Genomic DNA, 23,769 nt, shown 5'->3' on the forward strand with positions numbered 1-23,769 from the left:
GGCGGCGAGAGCGGGGTGAGACAGGAATGTAATCACAGGATTCCCCCGCGATCCTTCGGGACGTCGGTAGCCATCTTGGATTCTTAGCAAGGTTTCCTCCCGGCTTATATATATCGTTCATTAGGCGTTGACAGTGACAGCAGCGGCTGCTTCTATTTCTGGTCTCGCTCGCCGGCTTCTCCTCACGATCCGCTTACGCTCTCGAAATCGCTTGCCGGACCGAGAGCGCGCCATGGAAATGGCCGCCGTCGGCTTGAAATAAGTGTGGCAAGGTGACGGGGTTAAGGTAAGTTTCCTGTTACACGCGGCCGGTATATGAGCCCGGCGTAAACTCGCGTCGTGTTCGCTGCAGCAGACGTGCACGACGTTTAAGTGCGGCTCTGCCGCTGCAAGCCGTCTGGAATCGAGCATTTATGCAACGAAATCAGCTCTTTCTCTCTTTCTCTCTCGTAACAGGTTCGACGCTGCGACATTTTATGTCTTTTCTGCTAAGCTTTCCATACACGACGTCACGATTCGAGTCGAATACTGTCGGTGATTAATTTCCTATGTTGAATGTAAGTACTCCAAAAAGATAGAAGATTCTCTATTTTTTAATTATTGTTTAATACGCATAATTTGCCACTTGTGTGCTTCATCCCACAAATACGAATTCAATAAATTTATTAAGAAAATACAAAGATCCTTTCGGTTAGTGAAATTCAAACAAGTTCTATTTTCGACAAACAAATTTTTGTCTTACGTTTATCTAATATAATCAGTGGTTCCGATGATTTATACAGTAGAGACGAAAAAAGAAATTTACGGAAAAATACACAGATAAGAGAATAAGCGTACAATTAGTACAATTAATCGTTATTCATTATCCACGGTTGATTACCATCCTAGGCAAGATGAATCGACTGGCATTAGCTCTCGGCGAAGACGCGTTTCCAGATATCTCTTAACGAACTACCAGATGGCAAGTATGCGGGGCATGGTCTCTCTCGTTTATATCGTTTTTAATCAATTCCCCGCAAGAATGCGGTGCGATGCGGATTAACGTTTTAATAAGCGACACCTTGATAAGATCGTTAATTTCAATAGAGTTCATTTAGAGATGGGAGTTTCGCATGCCCCGTAATATTTTCGTAGTGAGCAATTTTCAGCGAATCAACGTTTTTATTAATTAAAACGGCGCGCGACTCGCGACAAATTGTCTCGATTAAAAAGCCGTTCGCCGACGTAACGATCGTGGAAGCGCGCCGCACGAAGAATAATCGCCCGAGCGGTAGCGAGAGATTTGTTTATCAGCTTATCGGTCGTCCGTTTCTCCCGTCGTAACTTATATTGTAAACCAAAACCGGTTCGGAATGGCCGGTCCGGAATGCCCGGCCCGGAATGCCCGCCGGACAATCCGGATGAAGTTGCATTCTCGGGTGCATCGGTGCATAACACGCTGAGTGAGGCTCGATCATCGTTATGTCGGTGCGACGTTGCATAAATATCGAAAGCGCGCGATGGACTGTCCGTACCGGGAAAAGAAGGGTCCCTCCCTTCGTCGATGGACATACAGAAAATCGAGGCCTCGTATAATTCATGATCGGACGGCACCTGCAATTAAACGCGCCGTACACCGGCTGTCCACATCATCTTGTCCCGCCGGTGATATTATAATTGAAACGGAATAAATTTAATTACCGCCGACGCGATAGATTAATGTTCCTCCGGGCATCGGTGGCGGATAAATAATGTTAATTATGCGCATGACGTGACATATCGGAAGCCCAATGTCGAGAGCTTTTTTTCGAAATGAGATGTCCTATTCTTCGATGTAGTCTTAATAATCGATCAGGACGAGGGAGCTAGCGATTTCGCGATTATTTTATTCCACGGAAGACTAGCGCCTTCGATTAAGGGCGTAAGAGGTACCGAAAGTAAAGCGCGTCTCTCGCCGAATATTCCGAAAGACGGCGACGACGACGACAGGAGAAAAAAGATGTTCCTCGTAAAGAAGCGCGCAGATATGCATGGGAATTGCATGCAGGGAAGAAAGGTAAAAGTGCGAGGGAGAAGAAGGCGAGACGGAAAAGGGGAGCGAGGAGCGAGACGGAAAAGGAGCGAAGAAGGGAAAGAATAGCCCTCGCTCTTCTTCGCCACCCTTCCACGGGAACCGAAACGACCTGCATGCTCGCACGCTAAAACGGTGCGCCCGGTCCCATAACTCGAGGATTTTTGTCGCCGGCTTTAGTCGCAGCTTTACGTGGCAACCTTAAAATTTCCTCGCTTAACGAAGAACCCCGAGGGGATGATCTGTGGCGAGTGCCTGGCGCGGCAACACGGAGCAATTTTATTCCGGCCAGGTATTACGTAGCTATACCGGGGCGATCCCCGTGTTTGGGAGGTACGCAAAAATAGTGACGGCCTTTATATACACACGCATCGCATATTTCTCGTTTGTGCACAGACGCGGACGAACGTTGCGCCGCGTTTATATCAGCGTGGCATCGCCATGTGAATGCTTGAGCCGCGATAAATTATTAGCGCAATAATTGCGCGTCGTAAAGCGCACTTCTTTTCCGGCGTTAACGAAGCTACGCGGAGAGCACGGCTCACCGTGTCGTTCGTTATGTCTCCGTACAATTAGCGTACGAACGTGCGAACTCACCTTGCACCGAGGCAAGGATGATCGCGATACCGTCGACGGAATACACAGCCACGACTAATACCGGCAGCGGATGGCTTTTCCAATGCGTTCGCGATCGGTCGCGATGATTCACAGGGAAATTAATTTACACTTTGAATGACGGGAATGGATGGCATCCACCTGCTCATGCATCTCGAATGAGTAAATTATCAATTCCTATCGCGATCATAAACTGTCATAGCCACGGTTGCCTTCTCGCGGCCTAACGAAGCAACGAAAGATTCAACGCGCAGAAACGAGCGCGATATGTTTATGCAGATACGTCGCGTAAACTACGTATGTATTCACAGACACGACGTAAATCGCGATAAGGTATATACGGTAAAAACTCACGATGCTAATTTGACTAACATAGAGCGATGGTTTCGATCCGAAGGAGAAATACCGTCGTGCAAGGTTGAAAAATAGCATTCTACATTATTCTGCCTCCAAGTATTAAATGAATGAGATCATAATTAATTTTTATTTACATAATCTTGTAGAGGTTGCAATTACTCAATGGCAAAGTATATGTGTTTTTTTGTGCTCTTATTTCATATAAATTAAACATAATAAAAGTTTACTTTTTTATTTTCTGTAATTTTACCATTATATATTATATTATTTTATTATTATTATCATTCCTGGAAAAATGCAATTTTCAAGAAGAATTGTATTTTGCAAAATATCAATTATAGAGAAATGAAAATGTTCTTTCTTAAGTACTTGATTATACTTGATTTTATTACATATATAAAGAAAGCGGACGTTGTAAATCATAAAAATGAGAAATATTTACACACACACACATTATCTTCATAATTTATAAATTTGGTGAAACAAATTTATATAAAATTAAATGTATATCTCGATTCCATCCAACTTTGTTTCGACGATATGAAATAACGTGGGTAATCAGATGCTATTATACACTACATGTGCATCTACCTTATAATATAATCATATTACATATGCACACACGTTGAAGCTTATTACGATTATCATCATAAAGTGTGCGAGGAAGCGCAAAATGACAAGATTGCGTGGTTCTCATCTTTTTGCGATAATCTTAACACTATATATGAAAGTCATACGGATTATCAAATAATTGTTCTATACATATATTTCTTAGGTAAACATAAAGATTCTATGTTTCTTTTATCGAGCGTTCTCTTAACCGATAATTAGATTCTCGCACTTGTAGAATTTTTAATAATGTTGCAACTGTGTACCCATAATTAGATTACTTCAATATCAATATGCAACACACGATCGGGTATATTGATCAAACGTGAGTCACATCAAAGACATGTTTTTGGCGGACAGGTGGATGAATGTCTCGAAGCTTCACCGCGCGAATAAAATTAACCCGGATGGCGCGCCTAAGTAGACAGCATTATCCCGAGCGCGGCGATTCATAACCATAACGAGATTAGCCGGGCTCAACCCTTCGCCGCGAGACTTATTGTTTACACTTCCCTCCTTATTCTACGCCTGCAAGACTCCCCCAGCTACCATACTCCCGATAATCTTGCTCGCCACTTTCCCGTTTCCCCGCCGAGTGGAAAGTCCAATTATAATTCATTGAACACTCTTTCCCCCGTAGCGCCTTGTATATCGCGTTGAAAAATTAAATCTAAACTATTACATTACATGAACGTAACGATGAAAAATGGCCTTGCTTTTTTTCACGTTTCCTACGCATTTATTTTCGGTAGACGAAATTATAATCGAGCCTACAAACGCAATCGATGTATGCGCGTACGAGGTACATCGGTACGAGAAACAATCCTTGGTTGATTATATCACAAAGCGGCGAGAATCGATTTTCTTTCGATAATTACTGCATACTGTGCGAGCGTAAAAAGGGAGAGAATGAACGGAGAGAAATGGCAGATGCGAAAAAGACTTGCGGCCGCGGTGAGCTAAAGGCGAACCCACGAGGAGGAGAAGAGCCGTTCTCGAGCCTAGCGTTAATTAGTTTCGCCTGAGTTAATGACTTTTTCCCTCCTAATCAGGTAATTCCGTATCTCTTTAAAATAATCTCGCCGCCCGTCCGCTAATGAAATTCTGAACTCGTTACTTACACTCGCGGCACTCCACCCACCTTCCTTTTACCGACCCTTTCGTTCCTTCCTTTCCTTCCCTTCCTACGGGAACGAGGGGTACTCGAGACGAAAAAGATGCCTAGCATCTGCCCAAAGTTTATGTTTGCCTTCTTTCCTAAAAAATGTAATGAATTTTGAAATAAAATATTATTTGTATATATTAAAATTCAATCTATCCGGAAGCCACATAAAAGCTGTATGCTACATATATATAATAGAAGAAATAAAGATATGAAGATATTAGCAATATATTAAAACATATTTGTGAATAAATTGGATAAATGAAAGAAGGAAGATGTATGATCTGCCGAGTGTGACGTAACGACGATTATCTGAAATATATTTACAGATGCAAATCCGCAAGTCACACGAGAAAAGAAAGGTATCTACGTTTGGCGCAGGAACGACAATTTACAATACTAATAAAATAACGCATTGAATTTTAGGGACAGACCGTGCTAGACGCGAGGCTCAAGTTCTCCAACGATGAAGATTCATCGACGAAGACGAGGCCCGAGGAGGCTCGTCGAGACGTCAATGTGAAACATCACCGTGGCACCCCACAAATAGAACCGACGGGATTTCGTTGCCGCGTGCTCGAAATACGCGTGTCACTCGCGTCGACGTTTACAATCCTCCTCTTCCCGGCAGCGACGTCTTTAGTCGCTCTTTTCTCTTCCTAACAACGTTTTTGGCCACGCGCGCATAGAATCGTTGCGTTAAAATGATCCATGTCCCAAAAATCTAAGAAAAAATCAGCCTGTAAGAGGAACAGAACTGTTCGACTTAGGTTTGTCTGCATAAAAATCTGAGCCACGCACGATTTATATTTATATACATCTCATGAAAAATCAGTCCCAAAAATACCGAGGCACGTGCAATATTAATTTATCGATTACATGCCAGTTCCTAACGAGTGACATCAAAGTGCTGAACGTTATTAATTAATTTGTGAAAGAGAGAAGGCAAAATAGAAACTCGCGATCCTAAGAAACATCATCGGAACGCAGCATAATCTTGGAAAGCAAAACAGTTACAGGTATCTTTTATTTCCGAATTAATTATCCTTTCGCAATTAAAGTAGCTTGATTAGTTAGTAATGAGGTGTAAAAAGATACGAACCAGCGAAACTCTTAGTCCCCGCACAAGAAAGAAAACGAATGAGGTCGCGAAGGGAAGGGAAAGGAAGGACGACCGTCGAAGGAAGAGGAGCGGAATTCAACAACGAATTCCGGAATTCCATGCGGCGTCTTCGGCGGGATAGGAGCACGCCCGTGCATGCACGTACAAACGTACGAAGACGCGTCCCGAATAACCGTTTACCGTTGAGCTTAGGAATGTTACGAACCGCCACGAGCTTGCAAATTGTTCCCACGTTGCGCGTCCTCCTGCTCTTCCCTTCCTCCCCCTCCCAACCCTACTTTCCTGCACAGCCGTTGTCAAGAAATTTCCCAGGGGTTCTCCCCCGTCGCCCACCGGCATACTGAACGGGTACAGATCCGACATTCACGTATTCGCGACGAATTCAGCTTCCGTTCGCTCGCGCGAGCTACGACTCTCGCGAATCAGCGGCTCGCGAGAGATCCCAGGCTCTTGCCAATTACGTTTGAGAATATCGTTCCACAGTCAATCTCTCAGTCGTCTCGTTAATCATCGTCCGTCATTCGCAATCAACGCCGCAACTTATCCGTCTATTCTACTATATTTTACATCCTATCAACATCTCTCGTTTGCCAATTTTATTAAGATTCTTCTCTCTCGAGCTCCGAGCTTGTAAAGAAACGTCGATAATTTATACATATATGTAATATATTGTGAAATTCAAACTTTTTGTGTTGCGTAATAAATGCGAGACGACATAAATAACTATAAGCGATTAACGAGTAGTCGATATAATTAATACCGAGCGCGCATCTCGAATGCCAGATGTCTATCTCCGTCCAGCATGAGTGCGCGATATAACGGATTGTCTGGTCACCGAGAAGTTAGTGGTCGCTGTCTAAACGGTTGAAAAGCTTATACAGGCAGTCCGGATTGCCATTCGGCCGTCCATGGTCAGCTAATCGGGGGGAAGGGGTGAGGGGGTGAAGGAATTAGATGAATATCTTACCTGGAAATCGAGACCGGGAGCCCGATACTCTTGACCGCGAGTGGAGGAAGGTCCGCGGGCGAGAGGGAGACGGAAACGGCAAAAGAGAAATGGATGAAGGAGGAGAGGAGTCTTCGCCCCGTAATATAGTGGCCGGGCCGATCGCAATAACTTACTTTGAATAAATGAAACGCCGCCCCGGCGGTTCTGAACGCGAGTCAGGTTTCGCCGTGGAAGCGGCAGTCCTTCAACAGGACAATGCCTAAGCGTTTGCCAAAGTAAACGACGACGACGACGACGACAACGATGTCGCGAACGACGACGTCGGATTCTGGCGGTTTTACCTGTCAACCTCGCTCTAGTCTAATCTTCGGCCCGACATTCTTTTAATCTATAGAATGCGATATGTTTCGATACATCTAATGTTTCTCGCGGTAAGATTTTATGATGCTTCGAGGACAAAATTCGCGTATTATGTAAGTATTTTTGGCTTCGCTGAAAATTCGAAGAATAACTAATAATTGTCCCGAGAATCACGCTACCTGTCCAGGTAACATTGTTGCTACGTAACGCGCGCTAAATAAAGTCGAGAACGGAAGCACGGGCTTCGCGTAATCGATTACCGTCTTGCACCGAGCCCTCTGTCGAAACGTAGCGTAATAGCGTAGGGGGTTTTGTGCGAACGTGTAGAGGCTGTACCTGCCTGCCAAAGTAGTAACAGACTGCGCGGGTCCTCGCGTTGCCGGAATTTACGAGACAGCCGGGCCATCTTTTACGGGAAGCAACGCGCGCGCGGAGGATTTTCAGCCATTGTATCGGCCGTGAGGCTGCTCTTTGATAAGTCAGTGGCTGACTAACGAAGCCTAAAGGGAGTTCGGCCTTCTATTCAGCCTTTCCACTTGCACTGTCTTTGAAATACGTCCCACGACCTGTCCGCCGTTTCAGCAACTACGTGCTTTCAAATTGAGCCGATCCAGGGATCATCGACCTTTGCTCTTTGATCCTTTAGTAACTACCGGTTTCGCGATATTAAACATCGCTAATTTCTTCTGTTCTTAGTATCGCTTCATATATATACATGGTTGTTTTTAAATAACTCATTAGACGCATGGATTTGCGAAAATCCGAGAGGTGAAAATAATGGAAACAAACATTCTTCTCGTTTATGTCGGATTTAATTCCGATGTCTTCGTGCCGGAAAAGTTGAATCGGGAAATTAGACGATGTCGCTATTGTGTATATTGTATTGTGCATGATTTTTTCGCCAGGAATTTTCGTCGGATGACGGTTCTCTTCATTTTCTGTTGGCCGCGAGCAACGCGTGAGGAACGTTGCTCGTATCGTTATTAAATCAATCTCGTCGTAAATAATCGTTTCGCTACAAAAGATTAAAGTTCGGATAAAGCGCAAAAAGTAATTGAAGTAGACGCCCCACTAGACGCGCCGCTACATTGAATTTAATCGGTATGCCATTATCTGAATTGCGATTCCGCGGTCCGCATCCGTTTTAATACAGAAATTAAACGAATTCTGCTACACGTTGCAAAAACACATCGTTCGCTAGCGTCTCTCTTTTTTTTTCGCCGGTCGCATGCGAGAGAGAAGTCTCTTTAGCGTTATTAAATTCGCCGTAAATAATGTTTTTTCCTCCTTCCCTCCCCGTAAAAAGGATAAAAGCTCGACAAAGCGGCATAAAGTGATTCGGAGCGGCCGCCTTTCCTGTGTCGCGATACTGATCGCGGGGCGCTCGCGAAAATTGAAACGTCTAATCGAAATTTCAAACGCTCGATCGGGGACGCGACCGCGCGGCTTGCGAGTCCCGCGTTATATAAAGGATCGCCAACGTTTTAATAACACTCGAATATCGCTTTAAATCCTCATCGACCCTCCGGATCGTCTCGGATTTTTGCGCCGACAGGCTCCGCGTAGCCACGAGCAATGCGCGCGCGAGAGACGTTATTCCGATGGTTATTAAATCAGGTCCGCCGTAAATAACGCGTCCCCGTACCCCGCGTCGTTCTCTGTCGCCCATCGCATCGCTTCGTCGTCGTTTCGCGTCCGTCTATCTATCTGCCTCGCTCTTTATCTGTATCAATAATCGTGCAGTAAACCCGCTCTCGTTCGTTTCGTCGCTAATTATTTTAATTGGCCGGCGCACATTCAAAAGAGATACCCAGAAGAAAGGGGTACCCAGAGGCGACTTCGCCGACTATACGACTGCTTCGATTACCGATCGTGTCTATACCGTCCTCTCTTTGTCCCTCTCTTCCTCGCTGCCTCCGAGCGTCCATCTCGCTCGTTTTCGCTGCCTTTTGTTAAGTTTTTATTTTTGTCCCCCCGCTCTCGTTAGCATATTGATTGGCGATGACGGGACGCGCGGTGGTGGGCCTCGCTTGAGAAAATTAAAAGGAATCGCGAATTAATATTGCCGATACGTCGCGGACGCACCTCTCATTTAACGTAATCAACGACGATGGAATCGTCGACTTTGTTGTTGCTTTACAAACTGCATGACGTAGGTAGATAGAAATTACGTAGCGATTCGAAGCGCGCATTAAAACCGCTCATATGCATCGAGACAATTTATCTTTCAGAGACGCAGCCGTAGGAAAATATTTAGATGACGGTGACGGTGTCGAGAGTTTGCGTTGAAAGTTTGCAAAATGCAATCAGTGAGCATCATAATTACGAACCGACGAGACGGATCATTGTTATTAACAGGTTCAAATAAATAGTTTCGTTGGTAATTTTACAGTAGTAAATTCACAGATCAAAAGACAACGTGTTATTTCGCCGAATCTGACCGAGCTGGAATTGTACTCGCTGAAGGCAATCTAGGAACAACCGTATTTTAGTGCATTATCTTTCTGTATCTCTGCTAGCCTCGAAATATGGGAGAGAGGAGAGAAAACGAATTATATCGCACATAAAAGTCTTCACAATTATCTGTGTTTTAAAATAAAGAGAAAATGCAACGATTTTTCGAAAAAACCAAGCTAATAATTTATGCAATATGTGCGAATTTTATGCAAAAATTTTACAAGATATTTCTATTTTAATTTAGTTCATAGATATTATAATTCTCTTTGAAAAAAGAAGATTAGCAAGACTGTGCGAGGATAGTTAAGATTCTCGTTCCTCGATTAGATGACATTGTGGTCTTAGCGAAACGGAGCGCGCATGATTGATCGACACGAGTGTGTCAGTGCATGGTGTCGGCTCATTACGAACGCGCGTGTCTCTAAACCTCTGACGGCAAGAGGCTCAAATATTTTAGAATGATCTGCGAGCCGACCGCCTCCTGCCTATGCTGGCACGGTAACCCTGCCCGGTATCGCATTCAATCTCTTGGCGCAAACGTCTCAACTGGCGGCGCGCATAAATCTTGGTTCACCACCGATGTGAAGAGACCTGGACGAGGAGAGCAAGAAAAAAAACGACTCACAGTGGACAGAGAAAAGAGCGAAGAGAAACGAAGGGAGCGCCGGGGACAAAGGGGGAAACAATCGGCCGATCACGTGGGTGACGGAAGACGATCGGTCGCGCGAGAGCCGGAGACAGAAGTCTTATCTTATGGGGATAGCCAATACCATGGGAGCGGCGAAACCGATTCGCAAAGCCAGAAACTCCGCCTACGATGGACGTCGAGCTCATTCTTCGTCCTCTTCGTCCTTCTCCTCGTCGTTGTCGTTTCTGTTGCTACCTCGACGGCGGCACGATCGGACAGACCGGATGCCACAACCCGTTGTTGTTCCCGTATCCCTTCATCCTCACCGTTTTGCATCTACGCGTCCCCTTGTGCATCTTCCTTGTTCCGGTGGATGAGAGATCATTCGCTCTTTTCCTCTTCCATTCGTGTCAATTAATGTCCTATCGGATACAACGTTTGCGCTGGCTACCTTCTCCATAACGTTTCTCTCTTCTGCTTGTCTTGCTCTTCCCCTCTTTATCCTCATCTTTCCGTTCCCCGTCTGCCGGGGTGGATTGATCGATGGCTCGAGCTGTCGCGATGAATTGGGCCCCGTTGCCGCCGTATTTTTTGGTAGACTCTGCCCTTCTCCAGCCTCCTCAACAGCTCACGCTCAACTCACAGGTTGCCACAGTCGCTACCGACAGCGACCGCACCATTTCTGATGAGACAGCCTGATGCGTCGTGTAAATAGTCTGAAGATATAAAGAACAAAGTCTTTTCACGATAACGCATGTCTCAGTCCAATTAGCGGCGTTCTTGACATCCCGTCGCTGGCAATTCGTGTGATTAATCGGTCACGCTAAGGTTATTTAATAAGATTATTTAATCTTTTTATAGGTTTTTCTCGATACAAGATGTTAAAATACATATTTTTATGCTGCTTGTGAACTCTTTCGTAGTAGTCTCAATTAAAAAATTTGTATTTCAAGGTATCATAAACGGATTCTCTACGAATGGAGTCGCGTCAGACATGCGAACGTTACGCCGTCGGTGTGAAAAAAGTTGTCCAAGCTCTTCGAAAGACTAAGAGGCAGCTATCAGGTAGTCACCGCCCGCGGCATGGATTCCAGAATGGTACACTTTTGCGGGTAAACCGGGCTAATGAGGCAGTTCGGCTGCGTCAGGGAGCGCCGGTTATATTTTTCTCTGACGCATCGAGCGCTTGTCCACCTGTCCGTCCATCCATCCATTCCGACTCTTCATGGTCGATCGGACGCAAGCATCCAGTAACTGAGCACTGAAGGAGAAAGAGAGAAGGACTTCGTGGCGGAACGTAGCGAGGAGGAGATTGACGTGGCACGGTGTCCCGCTTGACAAGAATGTGACAAGAACCAAACTGACTTCGCTCTCTCCTTCTCTTGTCGGTTCCGCTTTGCTCTCATCGACGTAGGCGAAACCACGCTTTGACGCCGAAACCCCGCTCGTTCTTCTTATTATCTTAGCTCCCTCCGCGCGGAAAAAGAAGATCGACGAGCCCCTCGTAGATCGACGAGCACAACACACTATACGCTAGATCATTTATTAGTTTACCCACGGGAGTCGTGATCTCACCCCTTGTGAGTGATTCATGATCATCGAATGAACTCAAATAAAACGAGATTAATATCCTTACTTAGTGCAATCTGCTAATTAATAACGATATCGAGTTGTCGTTTGGAAATCGATCGCAATTCGCGGTGACGTTTATGATTCAGATATTAGGCGCGAGAAAAAGGCTCGGTAGACTTCGAGATGGAGAGGCGGCGAGTGTCGGCGAAGAAAAACCGTTGTCCAGGTGTAATGCGCACTGACCACCCGCGGAGTCGCGGCAAGCGGATCGTTTTGCCGGTTTTTCTCGGTTATTAAGAAACCATCAATCTTACTCGGCGATCCGATCGGACAATGTCGCGCCACGGGATACTGCTCGTGATCGGCGCGATCGTTCGTTGCCCTTCCTTTCGTTACGATCATCCTCAGCTTTTCCACTTATCGACATCTCCGACCAATTACATACTCGTTCCCGCGAGTGTAATTTATTAGAATGATATCGTGTAATCGCGCTACCTTATTTGCTTTCTCGTCGCATTTATACGCTCTATTTCTAACGTTATGCTCGTTCTGTTTTTCTTCTCGATCATTTTTACGATGAGCGAGGAAGTCGGAAAAGAAGATAAGATGCTGATGTAGCATTTATTTTTAATTTAAATTTTATATATGAATATGTAACGAGTAAGTCAATTATTCTCCCCTAAAAGAATTTAGTTACTAAAATATGTGATGGGGATCTATCATTCTTAAGACGGAGATGTTTAAAACCTATCTAAAGTCCTCGTCATGAAATAATCTCTGAAGCATCCATTGATGGACGTGCAATCTTTATCGAGCACAAGGCTGTCGATTCAAATGCTTTATCTTATTGAATAAGAACGCGAAATCCGGACACATTTAAATGTTTTTTAAATATTTCATAAATGAACACCTTACAACACATTTATTAAAAAATCGAGACTGGTAACAGCCGCTGTTAACAGGCTAATTTAAATATATTGCACGACGAGAAAATCTCTTATTATCTCTTTAATCATTTCGTGGCAATAATAATTCGTTAGTAAAAGTATGTTTGTACTACATATCCAAAAAAGCGCGTCGATATGTTAGCATGGAGTACGTTGATAAATTCAGCGAACGAGACGAGTGATGAGAATTCGTCATTCTCGACGAGGAGCCTGCACCTGGGCCCCTGACCGGCAGAGAGATGAGGTCCCCGATCCCTCCGGTGTCAGTTCCTCGACGTACAAATCCTGTCCTACACACAGCGGCTGTCACTTTCAGTCATGTCACGCGTCAAGCGACTTTCGCCTTCGACTTGGCGCCGCGCTCCTCTGCTTTCTCATTGCTTTTTAGCATTGCCGACCATACCTATATAGTATTTTAGCTTTGACACTACGCGGATCCTTTGGTGTCTTTATTAAATCTCGTACATTCATGAATAAATTCCCGGTTTTTATATGACTTTTATATGAAATTATCATATTAAACTGATAAAAATATTTAAAATAAAATTATTCCCTTCTTTACAATAAATTATCCGAAAGTAGAAAAATATAAGAAATAATTACACGTTGCTTTGGATTAATTAATTCATTAAAAATTCGACACGGTATTTTTCTTTAGTTTTATTATGAATATTTCACGGTCGCGACTGAAAATTAAGAAGAGACAGGAATCAGAATCAAGGTATTGACACGAGCTGACCAGCACTTCGGCATCCATTGAGACATCGCTGTTCTTAATTGCGAGCCATGAACCGCGATCTCCTTCATCGCGCGCGGACGACCGAAGACGTTCGGGGCAAGACGATCGTAAATCGTCCCGGGCCAATGGGATGTGGTGAAGGTAGCATCCGGGGCCTTACGATCGGCGGCATTGGGCAAAGCGTCCGGTCTGCGCCGGCACATCCAATCCCTCGCGTTATACCCTCGAAGCGATTATCTTCGCGGCCTTAACTCGATCGCTCATGCTAATTTCATAACAACTACCCTCGCGCCAATGGGCGAGCATCGGCTCAAGAGACGAGTCAAGGCGATGAGCGGACCCGTAGATGGAAAGAGAGAGACCAAAAGGGCCCGGACAGGTCCACCTCTCCGAGCGAAAGGCAGCGAAAGGCGCCTGTTTCGCTCCGAAACGCGTATTCGAGTCTTATAGGTTCGAATTGTAAAATGGAGAGCTTTATCCGAAGGTTCTTAACTCAGGAATATGAGAGTTAAGCGCGGGGAGGATTGTCGCGAAAATCTTTTATATAAAGGAAGAGCGGGAGCCGCCAGATCGTCGCCATGTCATCGCGGCTGGAAGTCGTGATCGCTTAAAATTAATTCGCGTACCGGGGATTTATCGCCAGCGTATGGCGTCACGCGAGCTTAAATCAGGCGAAATGCAACATGTAAAGAGAAGATACTGATATTGAAAATAAAAATAAATGTCGACAGCAAATTTATTTCGAAAAGTTGATAATGTGTCAGATAAAAAAAAATTCTTCCGTAAATTCAATTCGAACGATTCTATATATAAGAATATCTGCTCTTCATTAAAATCTGCTTATCTAACAAAGAAAAATATTAAAATCAATATAATAATTAAATCAATATAAAAAAATTAAAATCAATATAATATTGATCATTTTGCTTTTTCCCGTGACTAGAAAATCTTTTACGAATTTAATGAAAATAGTGTAAGGCAATATATTGCTAGATTTAGAGATAGATAAAATATAGAGTATTAATAAATAGTTGGTATAATGATAAATAATTTTCATTAAGATATTCATCGTATTTGCTCATAGTATTTGTATCGTATAATAAATTTTAAATTCTCACTATTGTATTATTTTTTTTATTTGCAATCCCTAGTCGTGATTAGATAGATTTTTATTATTTATTATGCAACTTTATCTTTCATGTTTTATTTACTGGAAAATCTGCAACGATCGGTAGATCTATTGAAATCTATGAAATTTCTTGTTTAATTTTGTAACAAATTGTATAAGTATGTACAACTATTAATAAGTGACATCGCGTTTTGTCATTTTCACTCGATGAACTAATCTATTGACAAGTAGCTTCAGGACGACATCATGTAATGTATAATTAGTACAACGTGCACATAAATACAGCCAGCTTCCGCATATATATATATATATATATATATATATATATATGTCGAGCCCGGTGAGCGCGGGTCAAAATTATTACCGATGTAAGGTCCCGTGAGAGGACAGGAGGAGGCGATGAGGCACAATAATATTTCGCGTTCCGCAATTTTTTGCCCGTCCGAGGAGGTACCCTTTCTCCGAGTTCATCGCCGAGTCGCCGCGGTTCGCCGGTGGCTCTCCTGGCTCAGCCGTGGGTATTAATTTCACGAGGGAAAGAGAGAAACGAAGGGAGAGATATGGGGTGGAGGAGGATGAAGCTGCTGGACGCGAGGGATGAGGGGGGTGGAAGGGAAAGGGGGCAGGCGCGGCAGAACAAAACGACGTGGAAGACCATCTATGAGATGAGAAAATAATAATAAAGTGGAAATGAGCGAGCCGGTCCATAAATTGCTCCGCTCCTTGTTAATGGTCTGGAGGCCCGGGGCGACCTCAGCTAAACGTGGCCCGGTCTGACCCGGCTTGGACTCTCTCTTTCTCTTTTGCTCTCTTTCTCTCTCAACGCGGCCTTTCTTAGTCTCTTCGTCTCTCTTTTAGTTCTTGGGCCCGGCCAGAGAGAGGATCTGGTCCGACCCGTTCGAGGTGCTCTTGGAAGGCTCATTTCTGTATTTAATGGACGTCCCGAGATGCTCCCTACCCCCTTCCCCCATCCCACTAAATCTCTGAGCTCCCGAGAGCCAGAAAGAAGGTACTAAAAGGATCCAGAGGACACAAAGGATACACGTCGATGGTAGGTACTACCTGTGATTGGCGACCGGGCGTGGCTCTACCGACAGATATCCGCTCCTTTTTAAATGCGCCAAAGCCGAATGCATTTGAATGCAAGTTGCATTTTCAATACATTCACTTTCGAGATTGTTAGCGTTTTAATAGTAAAGTACAAATAATAAGCGGGCAAAATGGAATGTCGGAACATAAGACCATTTGCATAAATGAATATTTTTCAGATTATATTACGCAAAACGAAAAAGATTTTTTTGACTATTTTTATAAATCACCCTATATATATAGTAACTATATCAAATTCATTGCTTCTTTGTTTTTTTTTGTAGTTAAATATTATATTAATGATCTATCTATATATATATATATATATATGAATATAAGAAAAAGGCTGTTGAAAAAAGATTGTTGAAATATAATGATATAATGATATGATTTCTCTTGAAGAAACAAAAATAATTAATTTACTACAGCCTATTAATCAAATTTGAAATCTATATCAATTAAATACTTACTTTTAATTAACTACTTACTTTTACTTTGTGTATATATAGATATATAATGTCTCTTGTGTATATACATATATATATATATATATATATATATATATATATATATATATATATATATATTTAATGTCTTTTATCTTACTTAAATTTTTATCTGATGTTAGTATAATTCAACAATAGTTTATATGGTAAATTTAATTATGTTATAGTTAATATTGTATTAATATATACATGATAAGAAAATATATTTTATTCCAAAATATTTCTTATTTAAAATGTTTGTTTTATATACATATATATGCTGTGTGTAACTCTCTCTCTAACACAATTAATTATATAAATTTATTTCAAAAACTACGGTTTTGCTGAATATTAACTTTAATACAAAAATCTATTTTATAAACATATTATTAATCCAAAAAATTTATTTAATGAATATATTTTTTAATAAAATGTCGGAGCATCTAAAATGCTTTGCATAAATTACTCATTATCTTGATGAAACATATTTATTAATTTTTGGGATTTTAATTTAAAAGATATTATAAAGAAAAACTGCTGAGAGGGCAGCAGAAATCAAGAGATGTGCTGCATCCTCTGTTGGCAACAAGCAGAGACTAAAGTGCAAATGTGTATTCTTCTCTAATAATAAATAGTAATATAAGTATGATAAAAAACATTAAACTTTATAATTAAATATAACATAAAAAAATATATCAGGAGAAAGAAAATTTAAATAAAACGATGTATAATATCATCTTATTTATAGTTGGTAAAAAAATACATTTCTTCATCTTCCCAATCATATGTTGATCGTGCAGATGCCATTCTGCAATTGATACTCTATCGCAATATTAACTGAATAATACTGAGTAGAAAATAATTATTTCCATATTAACATTATCTCCTTTTTTAAATATAAAAGGTAAAAGTAAAGAAAAGGAAAAAGTAAAAAAAAAGGATGTTTATATGATGGGAATAAGATGGTATTATACTGTATTTGCATATTTTTTTGTAATTTCCCTATAAAAATCGAATATAAATTGACTAACTTGTTTACATTTATCCACAGAAGCTAAGAACTCGCTTTGAGAGAATCGACCGACACTATGGCAGCATACGATGTCTTTGTTGATACTGTCAAATGCATATGTAAATTCTGCCTTTGCATTCTGTAAACAAATAACTCTTATGAAAAATGATTATTATTGAAAAGATAGCTCATTACTCTAATTATCATTATTATAGATACCTTTAATTGTGTGCTATCAGGATCCATAATTATTTTTCCTGTTTCTTTCTCTATCATGCAACTTACAGCTGCAATGGTGAATTTCATAGATAGTCCCGAATTAATTAATGCCAGACATGATGCATTAATAGCACAAGCCAATAACTAAAATTAAATTTTTCTTTTTATTTACACATTACTTTGACTAGAAAGATTTGTCATTAATATAATGACATAAAACAAGATCTTACCCCGCCAGAATCTTGCACCTCTTGCAAATTAATGCATATCATGGTATTAGGATGCAACGAAACCAGTATTGCAGATTCACAAGTCTCTCTTATATATGTTTCAATTAATCTGTCGTCTACCTCTGAAATAATTGATAAACAATACTGAAACAGTAATTCATAAAGTGTTTAATTTCCGTATCAACTTACTAGCTGGTCCTGTAAGAGGTGTATACGTAACTTCTATGGAAAGTTTATCATATGCCATTTTTTGGCTCTTTGCTTCCATGGGGCCATTTACACCCGCGACAATAGTGGTATCGCCTATGTGCATGGGAGAATAATAATTAGAATATTTTACCAACAAGATTGTTGCCATAACAATGGTTGTGATGTTTATTACATACCTTGCATAAACATTGTCGAACCATCAGATCTCGATAGCAAATTAATCTCACAATTCATCGGCCTCAATACACAATCAATTTCAGTATCTTCTTCAACCATTTTATTCAAATTATACAGATTTTCTGCTAGTAAAAAAATTGGCGGGACAACAACACGCACGAGGTTAGAGACACAAACCGGACATAATCACGTGATCAATTGCGAACTATCGATAAAGAAAATAGCTCACTTGGTAATAGCACGACACTAGGTAATTTCGTAAAATAAACTGATATTCTATAAAGAAATAACTTGTCAAATATACCATAGAATAAACGACTGTATTTCTCTTTTCAAACAACTTTACTGTGTAATAATATTATACGTTTTTCATGATTCTTTTAATATTATTTACAGTGCTTTGGACTGAAACCTACATTGCCGATATGCCAAGTTTCAACTTGTAGTGCCCTCTATAGGAGGACTATTTGATTTAACGTTTGAAAGCGGGAAAGTGTTTCGTACAGTGGAAGTTACACATCGTCTCCCTCGGCTTCTTCTTCCTCGTCCTCTTCTTCGTCGTCGTCCTCTTCCTCTTCATCTAATACCTCTTCCTCTGGTTCTGGAGTAGAGAATTATTTCAGGTAATGTGAAAAACAAACATATATTCTCTCAGACAACACGCATATTCAAAAGATCTCCAGCAAATATTTCGAAGACATCTTTGGAACGATAGGATTCGGGATGTACTTTAAACGTTTTTTGGACATACGTGTTATAGAACTATATTATTTTTTCACAGCAATCACCTGTTGGTGATAAACGCGCTACTTGATATAGCCCTTCTTCGTCGACGGTAGGATCACGAATTTCCATGATTTCCGGTCCGATTTTGTACTGATCTTGGACAGGCGGCATATCGGGAGGACTATAATTATACGCGTTGTATTTGTGGCCCCAGCCGATGTACACGTTCGCGAAGCGTCTGCGAAATGACATCATTAAAATTACATTAACGCAATCCCGCGTGCATCAATTCCCTTGTAGCCTGACTACGGATCAACATAATTTTCTCCTCCGCGTTAGCGGTGGTGGACCACAAATGTTCGCAGCAGGATGAGGTTATTGAACGCGCGGTGAATTAAGCATGGAATAGATATATTTTAAATTGCTCAATTTGGCGCGTTATCTACGTTATCGCAATAAATTGTCACTTTTTTTGCCGCAGTAACTTTCTTGTTAAACAGAAAAAGAGTTATTAATAATAATAATAATATTAATTATATGTATATTTATAATTTAATATTAATATTTTGTTAATAATAGAACATTCTCTTTCTCTCTCCCTTTTTAATGATATAAATTAATTATATAAATTAAAATTTTATTATAAATTTATTTTATATATATGTATATATGTATATATATGTATATATTTTATTTTATATATATATATATATATATATATATATATATATATAATAAATTTATAATAAAATTTTAAGATATTTTAGATTATTAAAAACCAAAGAGAGAGAGAGAGAGAGAGAATGTTCTATCGTTAACAAAAATATTAATATTAAATTATATTTTGTTGTACAATATTAAATATATTAATATATTTAATAATAAAGCTCTCTCTTTCTCTCCTGGTTTTTAATTATCTAAATTAAAATTTTGTTTAAAATTAAATATATAACATACTTTCCGACAGCGAATGCAAAAGCTCCGGGCCATACATTCGATCTGACTAAAGCTACTGCAATATCTGGTTGTAGATATGACGACTGTCTAGCAGTCCATGGTATCACGGAATCAACAGTGGCATCTTCGGACAAAGGAGTTAAGAGAGGTGGCCCGATTTCTTTCTCGATCGTCTTGACTTCGTCTCTCTCCGCTTCGTCTTCCTCCACGAGTTCTTCCTACGAATAATTAAAACTTCCTGTCAGGTAAGTTGAAGACATATTTTCATGAGTAATTTTAAATTGTGATTAGAAAATAATTAATTAGCTAACGTCCACAATATCCTCCTCTTTCTCGGGATTCCACCAGATAGTTCGTCCTTGTTTGAGAATATACGGGCTATGATGGCACCAATTTGACATAGTGGGATCTACGAGATCTTTGATCGGCAGCGGTTCATAATGCATGTTTTCTGATAATTCCCCTTCTGCATAGACTGCTACATAAAATGATGAAATTTGTATAAATGTACAGGATTAATGCAACGAAGAATAATTCGAAGATTTTCGTATCTCTCCATCATTCTTTCTGTTAGAAAAAGATAATCCATCAAATTTATTATATATTACTTTCGTCTCTTTCTTCCTCGATCTCTTCATCCTCGTCTTCTTCGCCGAATGTGAAAAAGCCGATCGGCGAAACATGAGTGGTCGCGCTGATCCTTGCAATTTGTGCGCGAAGATAATTTTTCTCGACACCGGGAAACGGCGGGAAGCTGTGGATCTGTTTCGTAAAAAGAAAAACAACATTAAAAAGAAAAACAACCAAGATAATGGAGACTGATTAAGTTGACTTGAAGTGTATGAAATCTAAAATTAATTTCATCAATTTGTATTCGCGCCTTGCTCGACTTCCACTAACTTTGATTTATTTTGTTAATTGCACCCGATGTCCGAGGAGCAATTTTATTTTTATGGGTTTTACTAATTGCTATGTATTTACTGAAAACTCTTAACTTTACAGCGATTCATCATTCTCTTCTCCCCGTCCTATTCATCTATCATTACCGTAGATTGTCTCGTGTAATTCTAACATCGTAACGCATGCCACAGATATCGCGGATAACAAGACAGTATGTGGGTTAACGTTATAGATGCGTTACAGACGTGTTCGCAAATAACATCGCTCTAACCTAGGGCTCCTTCATTAAAAGGCATCACGTACCGGTGTCTCCAAGTTTCCCGTACAGTATCGGACAATCTGTCGTGCAATTACTATCTGCTGCGGCGTAACCGTCGGAAGTTCGATCCACTCGTCCAACCCAGGCGCGTTGCATACAAAATACACCTAAATACCATCAGAGCGTGAGAGGTGGAGATTATTAAAAAAAAATAGAAAAAAATAGGTGACATGATGCGGATCGAATATTAATTCCTTATGATTATTGGGACGCATTCCTTTGATAATTCAATAAACGCGCGTACTTTTTTATTCAGACCGCTCCCGATTTTTTCAGCCGGTACTTCCGGCAGCGGTCTCCACAGATTAACAGGTAGAGGAGGAAAGACAAGCTCCAAGGGTTTTCTTACTCCCGTACCCTCGTGTGGGATTTCCGTTGCTCCGACGATTTCATCCATGGCTTCCGTCTCGGTTTTTACCGCGGCTTCTTCCTCTGCGAATTTTGCTGCCGCTTCGGTTTCGGGTTCCTCTTTCTCTCTTTGAGTTTGTACCTCAGCTTTCTCTTGCTATTTTTAAAGAAAATATTATTGTATTCTTAAGAGAAGATCTTAAGAGTTTACAGCAGGAAACAATATACATAACTGTATTATTTATTCGAAGGAAATTTGAATAAAGCTGCTTTAATACCGCGATAAGTATCTCTTTTAGTTTATCTTTGTTTTTAAACTAGATATACGATAAACATGATAAATACAAATATTAAACACAAATATTAGCATAATTAATTCTGTTAGCATCGCAAATTATATTAAATGAAATTTCAGATAACGTGCATATTTAGTGGATTAAAATGTTATGCATTTTTTATGACACGTAAATTATCTTGGAAGAAAAAGTTAGAGGCAAAAATTAAAGAGAAATATGTCATAAATTAATTGTGTATTTTAGTACTTCACCTCTAATCTTCGAGCAAGTTCATCCGCTTGAAAGTCAGCCTCCACTATATAATAATTTTTAGGTTTTCCAAGTATTTTACCCCAAAATCTGAGATAGGAATTAATATTTAAAAAATATATATATTAAGTAAAGAAAATAATGTGATGTGCGGGTTCGATATATTGTATATAACGCAAGCTATTCAAATCGAATACCTAATATTTTCAAGCGGCACTGTGGAGGCAAGTTTCCGAATCGATAAATTAAGCAACACCATTTCGTGTCGCGGCAATCCTACACCCGTCTGCTCGAAATAGAACAAAAGATCCAACATGTCGGGATACTTCTTTTTCTTATCGTCCTCCTCCTCGTCCTCCATTCTCTCCTGATCGTCCTCGTCAATCTGTCTTACACTCTGTCGTGATTGCAGGAAGATTGAAAGGCACAGTAAAACGAAGATTATAGTTTGCCTCGTTTGCGTCATTTGCATGTTATTTATCCGAGAGAAACTTGGGGTGTATCGCGATTTCATTATCTGTTACTTGTCAAACCGCACCTGGAAGAGCTTGATGAGCTTCTTGGCATCGTCGTACTGCGCCGGTGGTACGTACAGATCCCGAAGATGATCCGTCTTAGTTTTAAATCTCTCCTCCTTCAATTTTCTGCTGTATTCCTCAAAAATATCGACTGCGTTTCGCGGCTGCTCAGCAAGTAGTTTTGTTAAAAGTTCAGTTAGATGGTCGTATCTAGAAAGGGTCGTCGAGAATAAATTAATAATCTCGCTCGACATTTCGTTTAATATCCTCTTCATTATTGTTTCAAGTTTTTATAATAAAAAAAAATTTATTTCAGGACTAACATGGAACAATTTACCATGCTCGCATCATCGGATCTCTCTTGCGAAACACAGTTATTACGGTAAATATAATGTGAAATATTGTGCGTATATTGGAAATAAAAAATACATTACAAGGAGAGAGTACAATTGCATAATTCTTATCGTAGGAAATTCAGTGGCGCGCTTACAAGCTGTCACCCGATTCTGTGCTGTGTTTCTGCAGAAATTTCTTTGCGCGTCGAATGTCGTGCTTCACGCTGGGAACATCGTCGGGAGGTGCCTCTTCTACGGTATAAGAATACTCCATTCTTATTATATTATTTTCCACGTCTCACTGCATGCAACCAGCTCGCAAAATTGGATGCGACGTCACATCTCGCCGGATACTCAATATAATATTATCGCAGTAACGTAACCGCCTATGCAAGCTGTCATCGTTTGGTAAGTTATATCAGACTGATTTTTTTTAATCGGCGCTATTCATCCGTTTCTTCCCATTCAGCGTCATCCTGTGTCGCGAAATCGCCGCGATTGCTGTGTTACAGAAATATAAAATCTTATCTGGAGTGACCTAATTATTTCAACACATCACACTAAAACTGTTTTTAATCAACTTTGTTAAAAGTAGTTAGAACGATAGCTGAGATAAATGTCTCCCACGCATTTCTATCGAACGAGAACCCATTTCCGAGTGCAAATGTAAAACATAGCATATAAAATTATTGAAAACAATTCAATATTTTTAATTATTTGAAACAAAGATGTTTTTATCAAACTACGTATAAATGCATATTAAATCATTACATTATATACATATTAATAATAATACATGATATAATGCGTTAAATATTTGTTTAACATTTGATATTATCTACTCATATTTTATTTATATTTTTTATCGCTATACTGATTATATGATTATATATGATATAATAATATCCATTCTCGTTAAATAATATCAATGAACCGAAAGGAAAACATGAATGAATAATATGATTTAATAGAGATGAATTGTATGTACATGCATGGTTCCTA

General features: G+C 40.4%; 3 protein-coding genes across 7 annotated transcripts in view; 1 reads left to right on the forward strand and 2 right to left on the reverse strand.

Annotated features, from left to right (window-relative positions):
* Window positions 1-6,515, forward strand: part of LOC145977399 (uncharacterized) — a 55,922-nt gene extending 49,407 nt beyond the window's left edge. Inside the window, exon 3 of the mRNA XM_083109349.1 lies at window positions 5,220-6,515. Coding sequence (XP_082965475.1) covers window positions 5,220-5,456 — 237 coding nt within the window. The 3' untranslated portion in view covers window positions 5,457-6,515. The remainder of the gene's footprint in view (window positions 1-5,219) is intronic.
* The window catches only part of Rrp46 (exosome complex component Rrp46), a 67,495-nt gene extending 48,874 nt beyond the window's left edge, over window positions 1-18,621 (reverse strand). For 2 of the 4 annotated variants that reach the window (XM_083109347.1, XM_083109345.1), the window contains exons 1-6: window positions 18,536-18,621; window positions 18,119-18,324; window positions 17,922-18,035; window positions 17,733-17,854; window positions 17,503-17,646; window positions 17,303-17,422 (exon numbers count right to left, since the gene is read on the reverse strand). In XM_083109347.1, coding sequence (XP_082965473.1) covers window positions 17,303-17,422; window positions 17,503-17,646; window positions 17,733-17,854; window positions 17,922-18,035; window positions 18,119-18,218 — 600 coding nt within the window. In that variant the 5' untranslated portion in view covers window positions 18,219-18,324; window positions 18,536-18,621. Of the gene's footprint in view, window positions 1-17,091; window positions 17,423-17,502; window positions 17,647-17,732; window positions 17,877-17,921; window positions 18,036-18,118; window positions 18,325-18,535 lie in introns of those variants that run through there. The other 2 variants (XM_083109346.1, XM_083109348.1) reach the window with 2 other exon arrangements.
* Rsph4a (Radial spoke head protein 4a) lies at window positions 18,421-23,197 on the reverse strand. 2 transcript variants are annotated; one of them, XM_083109341.1, is made up of 11 exons: window positions 22,923-23,197; window positions 22,453-22,642; window positions 22,112-22,311; window positions 21,917-22,004; window positions 21,266-21,526; window positions 21,006-21,128; window positions 20,411-20,564; window positions 20,114-20,277; window positions 19,803-20,020; window positions 18,908-19,083; window positions 18,421-18,720 (listed from the first exon to the last, which is right to left on the reverse strand). In XM_083109341.1, the coding sequence occupies exons 1-11, from the start codon at window positions 23,039-23,041 to the stop codon at window positions 18,632-18,634; spliced, it is 1,782 nt and encodes a 593-aa protein (XP_082965467.1). In that variant the 5' UTR covers window positions 23,042-23,197; the 3' UTR covers window positions 18,421-18,631. The 2 variants fall into 2 exon arrangements, with proteins under 2 accessions (XP_082965467.1, XP_082965466.1); XM_083109340.1 differs by having other exon boundaries at window positions 20,114-20,280.
* Window positions 23,198-23,769: the final 572 nt, after the last annotated feature.

The sequence above is a fragment of the Camponotus vicinus genome, unplaced genomic scaffold, assembly GCF_025532165.1.
Source record: "Camponotus vicinus isolate PSW18456_S1 unplaced genomic scaffold, iyCamVici1.0 SCAF_9, whole genome shotgun sequence".
NCBI lineage: Eukaryota > Metazoa > Arthropoda > Insecta > Hymenoptera > Formicidae > Camponotus > Camponotus vicinus.